At 37.4% G+C, this 14,735-nt stretch overlaps 2 protein-coding genes across 8 annotated transcripts in view; both read right to left on the bottom strand.

Moving 5' to 3' along the window:
* Positions 1-3,820: 3,820 nt before the first annotated feature.
* On the bottom strand, positions 3,821-11,823 carry LOC122766233 (transport and Golgi organization protein 1 homolog). Its single transcript, XM_044020923.1, has 23 exons — positions 11,812-11,823; positions 10,501-10,632; positions 10,213-10,234; positions 10,027-10,115; positions 9,861-9,938; positions 9,656-9,766; positions 9,494-9,565; positions 9,298-9,402; positions 8,999-9,121; positions 8,822-8,903; positions 8,685-8,737; positions 8,487-8,577; positions 8,204-8,342; positions 7,926-8,088; positions 7,798-7,833; positions 7,608-7,675; positions 7,398-7,483; positions 7,039-7,152; positions 6,371-6,433; positions 6,239-6,285; positions 6,060-6,128; positions 4,754-5,129; positions 3,821-4,120 (listed from the first exon to the last, which is right to left on the bottom strand). Exons 1-23 carry the CDS (start codon positions 11,821-11,823, stop codon positions 3,867-3,869), a joined length of 2,385 nt encoding a protein of 794 aa, XP_043876858.1. The 3' UTR covers positions 3,821-3,866.
* Positions 11,824-12,802: 979 nt separating this feature from the next.
* The window catches only part of sox5 (SRY-box transcription factor 5), a 73,419-nt gene continuing 71,486 nt past the window's right edge, over positions 12,803-14,735 (bottom strand). For 6 of the 7 annotated variants that reach the window (XM_044022347.1, XM_044022353.1, XM_044022350.1 and 3 more), the window contains one exon: positions 12,803-14,634. In XM_044022347.1, the coding sequence (XP_043878282.1) occupies positions 14,441-14,634 (194 nt within the window). In that variant the 3' untranslated portion in view covers positions 12,803-14,440. The remainder of the gene's footprint in view (positions 14,635-14,735) is intronic. The other variant, XM_044022348.1, reaches the window with a different exon arrangement.

Genomic DNA, 14,735 nt, shown 5'->3' with positions numbered 1-14,735 from the left:
TGCCCCCATGACCCGACCTCAGATTAGCGGCAGAAAATGGAATTAGTCTAATCCACAAATCTGCATGTTTTTAGATTGTGGGAGGAAACCGGAAAACCTGGAGAAAAACCAACACACACAGAAATGAATGTTTGTATTAAGATTGACCCCAAAGTAGTTACATTAATTTTAGCTTTTATTTAATATAATGACACAGTATAACTCTTTAGTGCAGTCGGTGGTGATAGCTAAAACTTGAACCTTTTCAAATTTCAAATATAAACAGCCTTAAAGTGCATCAGACAGTTTGAAGTACTTACCAAGTTGTCCAGCAGAGGGCGCTGTATCCATGTCCAGTGACGTTTTTTGTGCTTCTACACCACAGATAAAGCAACAAACAAACATGCAGTCTCAGCTGTTAGCTTTTAAAGACTTGACCGCAACACTATAGCAAGATTTGTGCCGAGGACAAAGGTCACTGCATATTATTCAAAAAATCTATTCCTGATTTTTATAAATTTATATTAGAATGTTTAAGTGAAGATCAATAGGAATTGGAAAATCTATTTTCTGAACCCAGCCTTGATCTAATCGCTCAAAATGACTTTGTCCAATGTAGAATCTTATACGATCAAAAAATAAACAACCTAACCATCACATTCAGGCTTTTTAATATGAGCTGAATATTTATTAAAGAATTATGTTTTTGAAATTCTAGTTATGGCTCGGCAGGAAATAAATACAAAGATTATTAGTTAAAAGAAACGACTGAATCAGGCGGATAACGGTAACGTTACCATCGAGAGACGTGTCTAAAGTCATCGTAACATTTTTTCATTAATTTCTTTACAATGAATGAATGAAATAAATGCATATATTTGTTACATGCTGCAGACTGTATTATGGTTTAGTGAGGTTTTGTCAGATGGCATTTGATGGTGTAATTATACTGTAATGTCATATAAACAGATGTTTCTCCTCAAAAATCTTTGCTAAATTAGATTTTTCAATCTCATATGAAAATGAGATTTCACCCTGTAATTCTGAAATATACAGTTTATTAGATTTTATTCCATAAAGTTTTACAAATGCATAAAAATGTAAAATGGATGCAGAAATGCATACATTTGTATTTTAGTGAAGGATCAGATGCTAAACAGTTTTTTTTCCTTTATCTGACAGTAAGTGTTTTTTTTTATTCTAGTATTACTTCACAGCTCCTCTAGAGAATATTTTTAATCTGATTGTTGAAGGTTTTTCTTTGGGCCATTACTCATAAACACTTTTATTTTGAAACGTCACGTCACACCCTTTTATAAAGGGCTTCTTTTTTTTTATTCTGAAAGAAGCTGCATGTATCTGTACGTTATGATTCTTTACTGATTTCACTAAAAAAACATTGAACATCTACATTGAAATCTGATTTTTTTTGTTAGATTTTATTTTTGTAACGTCTCAATATTCAGGAGTGTAAATGAACTGTGAGAATCACTAACAGATAATTATATACCGTGAGTGTGTGTGTGTGTGTACTACAGTGTGGTAAGAGTGTTTTTGTTGTGACGACAGACAGATGGACGAGGGATTGTATTAATGTGTATTAAACATTTACATAATGCATTTAACTTCTAATAAAAATGTAAGAATGAGGCAGCTCGGAGGAGGATTTCACTCATTCATTCAAAGCCATAGGCTGATTCATAAAAACATCTGTATCAGTCACTGTGACTTCCATAGCTTCACAATATTAAACCTTTCATATTACGTAGCTTATGAAATATCCATCCATCTCTGGAAATAAATGGATTTCAAGATAAAGCAACAGCATTTTTATTTAAAATGTGTCTGCACCTTGGATCATTTTTTTAATCACGCTGTAACTGACTTTGGACTAAATTTAAGTGTGACATCAAATCAAACCGAACTATATGTCTGTATAATAATGTCTGTTAAATGATGACCTTTCTAATTAACTTTAAATTGAATTTAGTTTGTTGTTTCGGATTTTGGGTCAACAACCAGCCTTCTAAGAATCACGCCAAGAACCAGACAACGAAAGCTCAATTTGAGTTTCAGTTTCTTGTTTTTTTTTTTGTCTTTTTTTCGTACAATACTAAAGCATTTGGTTTACAATATACAAGAAAAAAAAAAAAAGAAAAAAGCTGAAATACAGACATAAATTGTGTCAAATTCCACTTATTTTCCACTACATAGTCCCGCCTCGCCTCGGCATCATGGCACGGCTTGACTCAAGGTTCGTTTTCCATTACTATGGTACCTCCCCAATGTGGGCAGAGTCATCACTGTACGGCTGCCTGAAACTGTTGTGACTTAGTTTTATACGCGACACACAAACACACTAGTGACTTGTGCAGCAGTTGTTTTCGATGAACTGAATTATTAGAATCAGTTCATTAAAAAGATTGGTTCAGTACTTCCTGCATGACCAGAGCACAGACTCAGTTCGACAGTTACTGAACTGAAATACAGGCTGAACGGGTTGTGATTCGGCTCACGATCGCCGGCTTTCAGCAGTGCTGTCGCTAAATACACCAGACTCTTCTGTTAAATATTGAGATTTTAGACATTATGGTGCTAAATGCTGGAGAGTAACCCATGTTTTCAGGATTATTAAGACGTCTTGCTCATGCCTCTTCCAGTGACAACTCTCTGACCAATCAGAGGATGGCGGTCTGAAGACATCACATAGTATTGGCCCAGCTCGCTTGGAACTTCGCCAGAGCAGGTACTATATATATATGTATATATATGTATATATATATATATATATGTATATATATATATATATATATATGTATATATACATGTATATATGTATATATACATGTATATATATATATACACATGTATATATATATATATACATGTATATATATATATATACATATATATATATATATACATATATATACATATATATATACACATATATATATATATACACATATATATATATATATACATATATATATATATATACACATATATACATATATATACATATATACAAATATATACATATATATACATATATATACATATATATACATATATATATATATGTATAAAATAATGGAAAAGAGAAAAAAAACGTGCTGTGGTGAGGCGGGTTGTGCCAGGACCATGTAGTGGAAAAGCAGCAAAAATGTGTCCGTATGTGTCCCTGTCAACACAAACAAATCATTAAATGGGCCAAACCAAGAGTTTTGGGTAAAACTTCAATAGCAGCACAGATGTATGCCTTATTTTTTAACTCATAATTAACACCGTCACACGCGCACAAACACACACACTGCTTAGAGCTTGTGTGTGTGTGTAAAGCACCGACTGTAATCAGTTAATTAACATACCACCAGCTTTTGCATTCTTTATTATTAAGAGTTCTACCGACATAGTAAAATAAGTTATACATCTGGCCATCAAATTACACATCGCGTTAAAGTTTGTTCTAAATAAACAGCTTTGGGACATTCCTGAAATGCTAGAAGCTAAATATCTCTCCTTTTCTCCGCTTTTAAAAAAATAATTTCCACAGGAAATGACATTTAAAAAAAAAAAAATATTGCCCCTTAAAAAAAACATTGCTATGAATATTTCTTTAAAAGATAAATGAAAATGGTCTGGATTATAATATATTGTTATTGCACAAAAAGAAAAAATGGTAACTCTTTAAACTTTATTGATTTTAGACGTAATTACTTTAAGGAACATGGTTTCGTATTTTATTAAACACTTTTAATATTTTTTAAATTTCGTAAGTGAAATATGAAAATAATTATGACCTTTGTTTGGACTGGATCAGGTTTGTTAAAGTGATTTGGGGGCGTAATGGTCGAGTCCTCTGCTGGAGCTGGTGACGTTTATTTTTAAGGCTGGACCGTGGCTGGTCTTGCTGAGTCCTGAGGAGCCTCCTGCTTCACATGCAGGTCCTGGCCGGAGCTGCTGTGAGTGCCTGCTGAGTTCTGGAGGACATTGGGCGGGACTTGACCATAAGCGTCGCCAGCATATGCCGGTAGGGGATGGACACCTGGGGGCAGGTCCATTGGTGGGAAGGCGTGGTCACGTGGGAAGCGCATGTCAGGAGGGATGGGAGGACGTGGTCCAACAGGCCCACGGAGACCTAAAGAGGAAAAATAAAGGGAAATATTAGAGACGACACATACAAAAATATTTTTCTAAAAATGGCATATAAGGACATGTATAAGGAAAGCCGAAAAATGTGTTAGTAACTACACAGAACTCTGTGATTAACAAGGGAAACGTTGCATTACAGAATCACCTGGATTTATGTTGGTCACACGTTTGCTGTTGGCTTTTCACGGCCATTTTGTCTCGCAGTGGGGGCCTAAAACTTCAACCGGCTTCAACAACTCATGGAAATCACGATGCGTTCTAACCTGCACTTCCTTCATTTTGTGCAAGCAACAAGCTAATCCAATCCTCACGTTACCAGACTGTCTTGTGTTGGCTGTGTGTGTGCCGATAAATTCTCACCAGGCTGTTTGTTTTGATATTATCTTACAATAAAAATAAATTGAAACATGTTTCCATGTAACCGGACTTTATAACTCAATAAAACACAACAGAACTGCATTTAAGACTCTAACAGCTAGTGTTAATTCTTAAAAAAACAACAACAACACTCAAATCAATTAATTATCAAAATAGATTTAGTTATTGATAAATCGTTGCAGTCCTAGTGTACACATACACATAATGTGAATTTTTAGGTTAAGTAAAAAGCTGAACATACCGTGTGGTGGAGGCATCGGTCTATAAAGATGAGACGGAGGGGGACGGAAATTTGGTGGAGGTGGACCTCGGGGATCCATAACATGGCCAGGGCCGAGTCTGGGCGGGAATGCATGTCCATTTGCAGGTCGAGGCCCAAAGTCTCCTCCCATTGGTCCAGGCAGAGGCATTCCTGGATGTCCGTTAACTGGTAATGGAAGAGGAGGTAGGTTTGGGGGCGGAGGACCAGGTGGCAGGTGGTAGGGACCAGGCCGTGGAGGTCTGTAAGGTCCGGGTGGTGGTAGACGTCCAGGAGGGAGTAGTGGGTCATGTGGTGGTACCGGGAGCTTGGAGGCGGACGAGTCCCGGATTGGAGACACTATGAAGGATCCAGGTCCCTGAAGAAATACAGATGAATGCAGTGAATTATGCTGTAGCTTCATGTGACTTCAAAGATGCTTTAAAATGTAAGTCATGCAGTGAAGAAGGTCCACAAACCACACAGTTTAGTCCCAACAGTGCATTTAGCCAAGACATGATCACATGACCAGTAACCACACACCATGATTTCTTGGACGAAAAATAAACCCACTTTCACAAATACTTGACCTTTGACACACATTCTAGCTTAAAAGGTCCAGTGTGTAACATTTAGGTGGATTTATTGGTAGAAATGGAATACGCTACCAATATGTATGTATGATGGCTTTAAAATTGAAAGAGTTTGTCAGTGCTTTCTTCCTGAAACCAGCCAGGAAATATAGTGGGTGACTCAGTGGTTTGGTTGCAAAAAGAACTTTGGCTCATTTCCCCATAGATTTCCATTCTAACTATTTACCGCATGATTTGTAACATCCGTTTGCAGAACACTATTGTGGCACCAGCCACTGTATCTCACGACAAGAGGTCAGATTCTGATGGGCAAAGTCAAAGCCGGTTGTCATTTTCATAGCCTCAGTAAAAGCCTGATAGAGAGGCCGCCATTTTGCTGCACCATGTTTCTACAGCAGCCCGAGCAGACAAACCAGCCAGTGTTTTGAAGCAGAAACTTACAATGCAAATGTGCAAAACAATCCATCATCTTTTCTGCTAAGCGAAGGCCACCATAGTTCTCGTCACACACTGGACCTTAAAATTCAGTCTTGAATGAAAAGAACCTCTGTTTCTCTCAGTGCCGTGACAACATGTGAAACACACTCAGCCCAAAGAGTTAGGACGGCCCCAGTGAAGCAAAGCGCTTTAAAAATCTCTGCCCAGCTTTGGGGCAGAGATGATGGAGTGCATGGACTTCACACCGAGCACCTGGACTGGAAAACCTCAGTACTCACTGGCTCTGGACTCTCTGTGGAGGCCTCAGCCTGAGCCTCTGCTTTAACCTGTGGATCTACTTCTTGTGTCTGTTTTAGAGCAGGGACAATCACAATGGACATGTGGATAGAAACTCTAGGTCTACAGATGGAAGACGAGAAGGTACAGTTAGCATATGTGTGACTAGAAAATGACTTACAGATGTGTCCATGTTGGCGGGTGACGAGCTGCGAGGACCCATCATGTCTGAAAGAACAATAGAAGTGTTAAAAGTTAAAATTAAAAGCAACCGTGAAGCCTTGGAGGTATGCAGATATTACAGCAGACTTACCCATCCCAGGGATGTGTTTATTCTCGGCGTAGCGACCGTGGGGCTCTGACGGTGGTCGAGGCCCTGAGGGGAGAAGAAAACAAGATGTAGTCAAGAACAATAAGAAAGGTTGGCATTGTGTGGAGTTCTTTCCAGGAAATATCCAGTTGTAATACAAGGCAAGAAAAAGGGTGAAAAGAGTGATTATCAGTGGGAGGGGCGAAGACTTGTGAATAAGTTTAAAGGCCATAAAAACTTTCAAATTGAATTCTCTTGTTTGCAACTGCAAACAAATGTTGTAACAAACAGAACAAAATACTGTAATTGATCAAATCATAATGCTTATATATAGGGCTGAAGTGTTTTCAGGGCCTTTATAGACACAAATGGCAAACGTCATTTCATCTGCAAGAACAATATTTTCAAAATGGAAAAATCTTCACATTCAACTAAAAGAAGGAAAAAGCAAGACAAGAAAAAGAGTTGTGGCAGTTGTGGCAGGATAACAAACACACTGGGGAGAAATAAACGGAATAAGAGATGGTTTTAAAGAGCTGAAAAGGACAGAATCAGGAGGGAAAAACAAAACAAAACAGATTATAGGCCAAAGGTTGAAGAAGAGGAGTGATGTCCAACTATGGTTCAAATCAAAAGAGAAAGGGCGGCTGATATAATCCATGGGGACTCACCATACGGGTCAATTCTTCGCCCCACAGGAGCCGACGGAGGGCGCCTAGGGCCCTCGATCATTATTGGAGGGGAAGGTGCTCCCCCACTGACAGGTGAAGGCCCATATGAATCACCTGTTGATATCAAACCAACCATTTATGTCAAAGGAGAAGACACACATCGTCCCAGGTTCTCAGAGAAGGTCAAGTACATTGAAATGAGAAATGCTGAACTGTGATAAAGAATTATTTAGTCATAAATATAATACAAAACACAAAATCAAACGCAGAATATTAGTAGAAAGCAACAGTGTGACACCCAAGGCTCCACAGGATGGGAACTATCCAAAAAAGAAAGCGGCAGAACAGTGTGTGTTTACCTTGGCGAGGACCTGCAGGTTGTCCAGAGTTCGGTCTGAAGAGAGAAGAGCGCCGATCATTCAGCTGCGAGGATAGCACAGTGAGCCTGTGAATGAAAAAAATTTAAATAATTCACACATGAAAGTCAGCTGTGTGAAGCTGAACAATCACACAAAAGTCTCAAACACTGATATCTACAGTGTGTTTTTGGTAATTCTGACAATACTTACTTCTCATGGAGCTTGGACGATTCCAGTTTCTCTTGATTCAACGCTCTCTCTGCGTTGCGAGCGGTCACCTGGAGAGAAATTGAACATAAAAAATGTACATAAAACCATTATATTTAACTTTGTCAACCTCCAATATGGATGTGTTGTATTTAGCGCATATGAACAAACTGTGTCCATCAGTGCAAATTACCCAGTTTGAGTGAGTTTTGTTTTCTTGCTCCTTTATCTAAAACAAAAGGAAAAGCAAAGCAACAAGTCAGTCTTCAGGTACCTAAGACTGAATCATTTCAATATTGAAGAGGGTAACAAGAAGTCTACCTGCTCTTTGTAAACTTCCTCAGTCTTCTTCATCTGCTCCTCCATTTCACTGATGCGCTGCCTTAAAACTTTGACCTGCTCCTCTGCTTCCAGAGCTTTTCCTCCCACCTCAGACAGCATATTCTCTTTGCTGCGTCGCTCCAGCTCCTCCTTGGTTAGTCTCCTATGAAGACACAGAGACAACAGCAATACAGCTTAATCAATATTTTCATCATCGTCGTTGTGACTGGAGCAACTGTGTAAAACACTGATGAATTACTGCAGCAGGCTTCACTTACTGTTGGAGAGCATTTTCCTTTTGATGGTACATTTCAACCATGATTTCATTTTTCTGCTGCAGGATTTTGAACTGGTTCTCCACGTGGCTCTTCTCGCTTTTTAAAGTTGCAATGGCGTGTTCCAGCTCCTGGTGTTGCTCTTTGTAATTAAAAATAAATAAAATACATGTTTCATCAAAGACAGGGAGAGAATTGTATTCAAAAGACATTTGTATGTATTCAAAAAATGTTATATTATATGAAATAATATAACAATAATAATAATAATAATTTCCCAACATACCTTCTAATCCCTTTCTAGACTTTTCTTCATTCAGGAGTTTAGACATGAAGCGATCACGCTCCTCTTCAACGACTGCAAGAGTGGTCTGGACCTGAGAATAAAGCAAACATGACGATTAAGAAAAACAAAACAATAACAGAACAACAGCATTACACAGGTTAATTACAGTGAGTTTTAATTGTTTTTGTGTCGTTTTACCCGAGAAACATCCATCATCTGTTTAATCCTGTTCTTTATGGCTGTTTTCTTATCTGTCAAATACAGAAAAGAATTTGGATTTGGAAATTGTCAAAATTTGGATTAGAATATTTGAAAAAAGTTTGAGTTTGAGTTACCTGCTGCTCCATTGGTTAAAAGTTTGTTGTCACCTTTTTGTGGATCACAAGCATCCAAGTCTGCCAGAAGTTCAGACAGCACCTAAGTTTTTGTGACAGAGACAATAATTTATTGCCGATAAAGGACTGAAATGTACCAAGTAAAATAATGACAGAAAGAAAAAACCCCAGACTGACCTCTACATTGTGATCTTTGAGCACCAACGAATCCTCCAGATCTTTCTGAGACTTATGATAGCTTTTAATCTGCTCGCTCAGCTCCTTGTGTTTGTCCTCCCAGTCCTTAATAGTTACTTTAAGCTGTAAGAAGAAAATAGCATCAAAATGATTCCATTTGATTGAATTTTTTATAAGAGTTCTGAATCAACTCTTTTGCAAAAAACAAAATGTCAAATAAGTGAAATGTCTGTACTTGAAAAAACACTGTTTCAGTGTAACAGGTGTATTAAATTGACAAACATATCAGGTTGTCTCACCGTCTTGCTCTCGTCTTTTAGTGCTGAGTATTCTTTTTCAAGACATTTGCGCTGAACATTTCGGGCGTCTTCACGAATCTTGGCCTCATCCAGGAGAGCAGTAGTCTGTGGTAAAAAAATAAATATTTGAATGAGGTTAAAAGCTTAAAATAATCCTCAAATGTAATACACACAACATTGTGAAAGGATGTCAAACCTTAGTGAGTGCATCCTGAATCTTTTTCCTGCTGAGCTGTAGCTTCTCGTTTGCCTTTTCCAGTTTCTCAATCTGTTACACGGAAATATACACATCATGAATTCAGAGAGGATGGATTAAATGATGGGTAAAAAGAGAGGAGGGGAAAAATTCAACAATTACCCTGGTTTCATATTGCATTGAGTTTGCCCGCTCTTCTTCAAGTAATATTGCAAATGTGTTCTTTTCCTCAGCGATCTGCTCATTGCGTGATTGTGCCTCCAAAACTTTACTCTGCAAAAAACATAGACAAACGTCACTTAACGTCCAGATTCAACAAGTTCACTTATTCATTTTTAAAATCTCAATTACCAATAAAAACACTTACCTCCAGGTCTTGCATCCTTTTCACTGAACTACTAACCGTCTCCTTTGATTGCTTTTGGTTTTCCTTGAGTTGCTCAGTCTTTGCGAAAGAAAAAAAACAATTTAAGAAATGATAATTTTATCAAAAGTAGCTCAAAGATGTTTGATAACTTTTACTTCTGGCTCACCTGCTTCTGGAGTTCAGACATCTTTGTGAGAGCATCGTTCTTCTCTTTCACAAGGGCCTGCAATTGCTCTGTGAACCTTTTTTCATCCACTGTTCCAAATTAACATGATTCACACAGTCAGTTTCACATAAATGCAATTGTGTAAATAATTGTGCATGTGTGTGTTGGGGGGCTTGGGTGACTTACCAAGGTATTCTTTCTTCTTTACCTAAAACGATTTTGAAACAAAATAAGTACATCATATAAACATAGTTTATAACTGTCACTGTATCAATTACGTGTAGCGTGATAGTGAGTAGTGTGCATGTTATCTAGACAGTAATAAATTAATTTGCATTCAAGACAAGGTAGAACAACTAACGATTAAATCTGAGCTAATTCAAATACTTCAAATCATGCATTTTCATTCGCTTGGTTGACTGAGAAATTATAACACAAATTTTGAGCACAGACTAGCAATATCACAAAGCTTACCTCAAACACTGTCCTCCAAAAGAAGAGAGCAATGGTTATCACTCCAACTAAAGCAGTGATGACGACTGCTTGCCAAGGACAGCCATACAAGGTTTCTCCTGGTTTCCACTCTTCTGGCAAAAGTGAAATTATCTAGAAAAACAGTCAAAATGTTTAAGAATTTTAGAATCAGAAGGAATGAAAGGTTGGTTAAAGGGTTTAATGGAAAATGCCGATTTATAAGTCACAACAACAGATGGAAGAAAAAAAATTAATGTGATTATATCATGATTAAAACTACATTTAATTATGATATGCCTTGAGATTGAAACAGAAGGCAAAATATATTTAAATTATATACTATAACTATTGAGCTGTGGCGATTAAACGACCTCCAACTATTTTGACAATCGATTTAAGTTAAGTGTTTTCTCAAATTCTACAGCTTCTTAAATGTTAAGCTTTTCTGGTTTAATTGCACCATATAACAAAAAATAATCATCACAACTGCATGTGCTTGTCTTGTGGACGAAAGACATTTGATAAAATCATAATTTCAAGGTTTAGGAAACACCAATCAACATTTTTGATTGGTGCAACAAAAGTTGCAGCCCTAATAACAATAAGACACTTCATCAACGCTGCAAACTCTGACTGCAACATTTACATACTGAGATATTGTGTATTCATTAGCTTGCATCTAAAGGATTACTGATTGATTACTGTATTCCCACCACCAAGCAGACTGTTCACCAAGATATCAGTGCATAAAACAACAATGTCCTGCATACACCAAACTATGTCCTCATGCCACAACCAGGGCAGCGCTTTAATCTAATTGATAGAATAAAACACAGGAACAGCTTTAAAAGAACAAGAAAGACTGAACTAACCAGCCCATTAAAATATATTTCCTGCCACGATCACAATCATTACAACAGCCAACAAGTATTAAGGAGGTGCTACGACACAGGAAAACAACAATTTCTGCATTCATCTACTGCTTTGTCATCAAGACACCCAAGATTCACAACTACAGACCAGATGTGTATACAGTTTAATCTGTCATTAAATGTTTGCAGTCAAAACACTCAAATATTAAAACCCAAGTCAGATGAAATCATGACAACACTGAGGCACTGAAGAATGATATATTTACAGTGCAGTCATGAACTCTGTGCACAGCTCCAACCACAAAGAAACCTTTGAACTGAACATGTGGCAAAGCAGGCTGCAACAAACACAAATAAATTGTAAGACACCATAAGCATTGGGGATTGACACGTTGTCGTTAACCTTTTTTTCAGTTAATTATACGATTTGGAGCAGTACCCAAAACACCATCGTCTTCTAAAACAACCTTCCAAAAAGTGGTCCTCTCCATTTACATGTGACCCCAGTGAGCTGGCTGACTGGATGGAGGGAGGGCAGAGTGATTATGAAATGCATTTTCTCTGTTTTTAGTCCAACAGAGTTTAATTGTTAGAGATAATTTTCGGAGGTCGAGAAAAAAATGTGGCTAAAATGACAGGCAGGGGAGACAAAAAAAAGAAAGCCAGACACCCTGTGGAAAACGTTCTTTTCATCGCAAAACATTTGGAATTTTTAAATGAAAAATAATCTTCAGTTGGGTGTTAGCAATGATTTAGTCATTATATATATGAATCACTTATGATAGTTGATCAGCCTCACTCATGCCTAAAAAGGGCACAGTTTCAGATTTTAAGATTAAATGTGCTGTTACAAAGGGCTTTATGCAATGTGTGTGTGTGTGTGTGTGAGGGGCAGCGACAGAGATGAACACCGAGACAGAGTGGATGACAGCCTAGTCTGACATTAAGCTCCAGTATAGTACATGAGAAAAGTGGATTGAATGGCTGACACTGAAGCCAAGATACAAAGTAACGACAAAACTAATCCTCTGAGTGTCACTGAGATGACACTGTGGTATCTGAACGCTGAGAGCTTGCTGACTTCACACTCGTGTAGCACAAAGCCAAAGGGCTGAGGAAACAGGAATGAGTGAGAGCGAGTGCTGTTAGAAGCTGCGACAATGGCATGGTTGCGCCAAAAAAAAATTCTTAAAACTCAAGGACTTAAAATAAAAACATCATAGCCTGAAGTGATTGTAATATTAATGTAAATTAATACAACATACATTTAGTTAAATTGTAAATGTTTTACTATGGAAACTATTACAATTGTGTCAATAATAAATAATAAACTATTTATTTTTTCTTGATAACACAGCAGTTTACTAAATAAAAAAGAATACTTAATAATAAAGTAATAATTCAGTATCATTATATATGTGACTGAAAGTTGGTCTTATACAGTATATTAGCAAACTGTTTAACGGTTTAAGTCATTATACCGTAAAGCATTGCTAAAACATCAAAGCTGGTGGTGACTTTTGCACTGTACTGTAAAAAAGGTTCAACACATATATATATATGAATATTATGTTTATGTCCTGTGCAAACACTGTGTGACACCATGCATGATTGCTATGTGTCTCCAATTTGAAGTGAAATGAAGTGGTTTTTCTTTTAAAAATTATTAGTGGATATTGAATCACTTTCTAAACGAGGACATTTTATTGTGATAACTGTTGAATTTGAAACTTTTCTATCACGATGCCACGCCAGCCTTATATTTAAAATGTGTTGATCCCCTGCTAAAAACCTCCGTCTGAGGGAATAAATCCTATATCTGTAAAATACGCTGCTATAAAACAGTAAACTGTAGCCGCAGAATTGATCACACTTCCTGTAGACACACAGTAAATCTAAGAGTCTGTTAGACTGAAGTTTTTCCACTGTACCTGCAGTTTATTACCATCTATTCTCTGTGTGAATAATGTGGTTCAATGCAGCTGGGCTACAAAAGCAGTAAAGGTTTAACTGTTTGAAACAGAAACAGACAGAACTGTTGAATGTCAGCGATGTAGACAGTTCAAGCGCACAGTTGCTCTGTGTGTGTGTGTGTGTGTGTGTGCGCGCGCTTGTGTGCGCTCGACTCCCTATGTGTTTAACAAATAACCACAATTTAGCTACGCTGCTGAGGAGCCGGTGCCGTCACTTCACATTAGCTTCTCCTCGACGCTCCTCTCTGACACACACACACACACACACACACACACACACACACACAACCCCGCAGTGTGCCTTACAGACACACTCATTACCTCTGAGACACCTCTGGTTTCACCTTATCTAGCCCCGTTTAGCTTCAGCACATTTCAGTGAGCACAATGTGCACTGATTAGCCTCCTACATAGTGCAGCATCGACGGCATAAAGCAAGACTAATTATTACACACTGGCAATGAGACGATACAGCTTGGGACAACTTTATAGAAATGTTGTTTTTTTTTTCTTTCTTATTTGAGAATTTGTTAATTTATACCTTCTGTGTAGGTCTGAATTATTTATTTTTGCTTTTTTGCTTTTTTGATAAAATACAACAATTTACAACCAAATACAACAATCTCTGTTGTATTTTGCTTTTGTTGATGATTAATTTTAACAACTTTTTCTACTGCTGTTGCAAATAAGCAGAACACTGTGCACAACGACATGAGGAGCTGCAGCTCTTTTAAAACCAATATAAAAAGTCTCCTAATAGCAGCTCTGCACTCACTGATTTTTACACTTGATGGTCCAAAAGATTTAATTATTTAATTTCAAGAATGGTCAAGTTTATGTTTTAACTTTACACTATCCCTTAAAATAATAAAAAAATATTATATTTTACTGGATGTAATAACACAGTATTATGTTTCATATCATGTGTCCCTGTTCTTATTAATCCAAGTTAAAGTGGAGAGGGTGCTACATTATGTTCCATTCTAAGGTGTGATATTATCAGTGGTTTACCTAAAAAAATCAATGAAAATAAACTGAAATATTTCTAGTCGTCATGGAAATTGTTCTACACAAAATAATACAGTTGTAGAGTTGTCATTTTAAGTGATCTACCTTGTCTGTGCGTCCATTGTTGAGGCTGAGGTTACTGACAGCGGCCACCTTGGCGTCCAGGACCTGCTGCTCTCTCTTCAGCTGTTCCTTCATCTGTCGGGCCTCGGCGAAGGCCTTGGTCACCGCCTCATGGTCGTTAAGGTAGGCTGTCGAGGACAGCGAGGACAACAAATCTGCTGAGACACAGACAGAGAAACAGGACATGCATTTATTTAATTTGCTGATTTATTTTTGAGTGTTAAAAGTGAAATTTATACATTTTTGTTTTCTATTTTAT

Source organism: Solea senegalensis, linkage group LG3 (assembly GCF_019176455.1).
Source record: "Solea senegalensis isolate Sse05_10M linkage group LG3, IFAPA_SoseM_1, whole genome shotgun sequence".
Classification (NCBI taxonomy): Eukaryota; Metazoa; Chordata; class Actinopteri; order Pleuronectiformes; family Soleidae; genus Solea; species Solea senegalensis.
This window is presented reverse-complemented; position numbering and strand designations above follow the sequence as displayed.

Excerpts from the sequence above, each read along its gene's own strand:
- LOC122766233 (XM_044020923.1), bottom strand. Across the intron at positions 9,122-9,297 it reads TAAAAGACGAGAGCAAGACG|CTTAAAGTAACTATTAAGGA; the intron begins GTGAGACAACCT and ends TTCTTCTTACAG. Across the intron at positions 8,089-8,203 it reads AAGGAAAATGCTCTCCAACA|GAGACTAACCAAGGAGGAGC; the intron begins GTAAGTGAAGCC and ends GTGTCTTCATAG.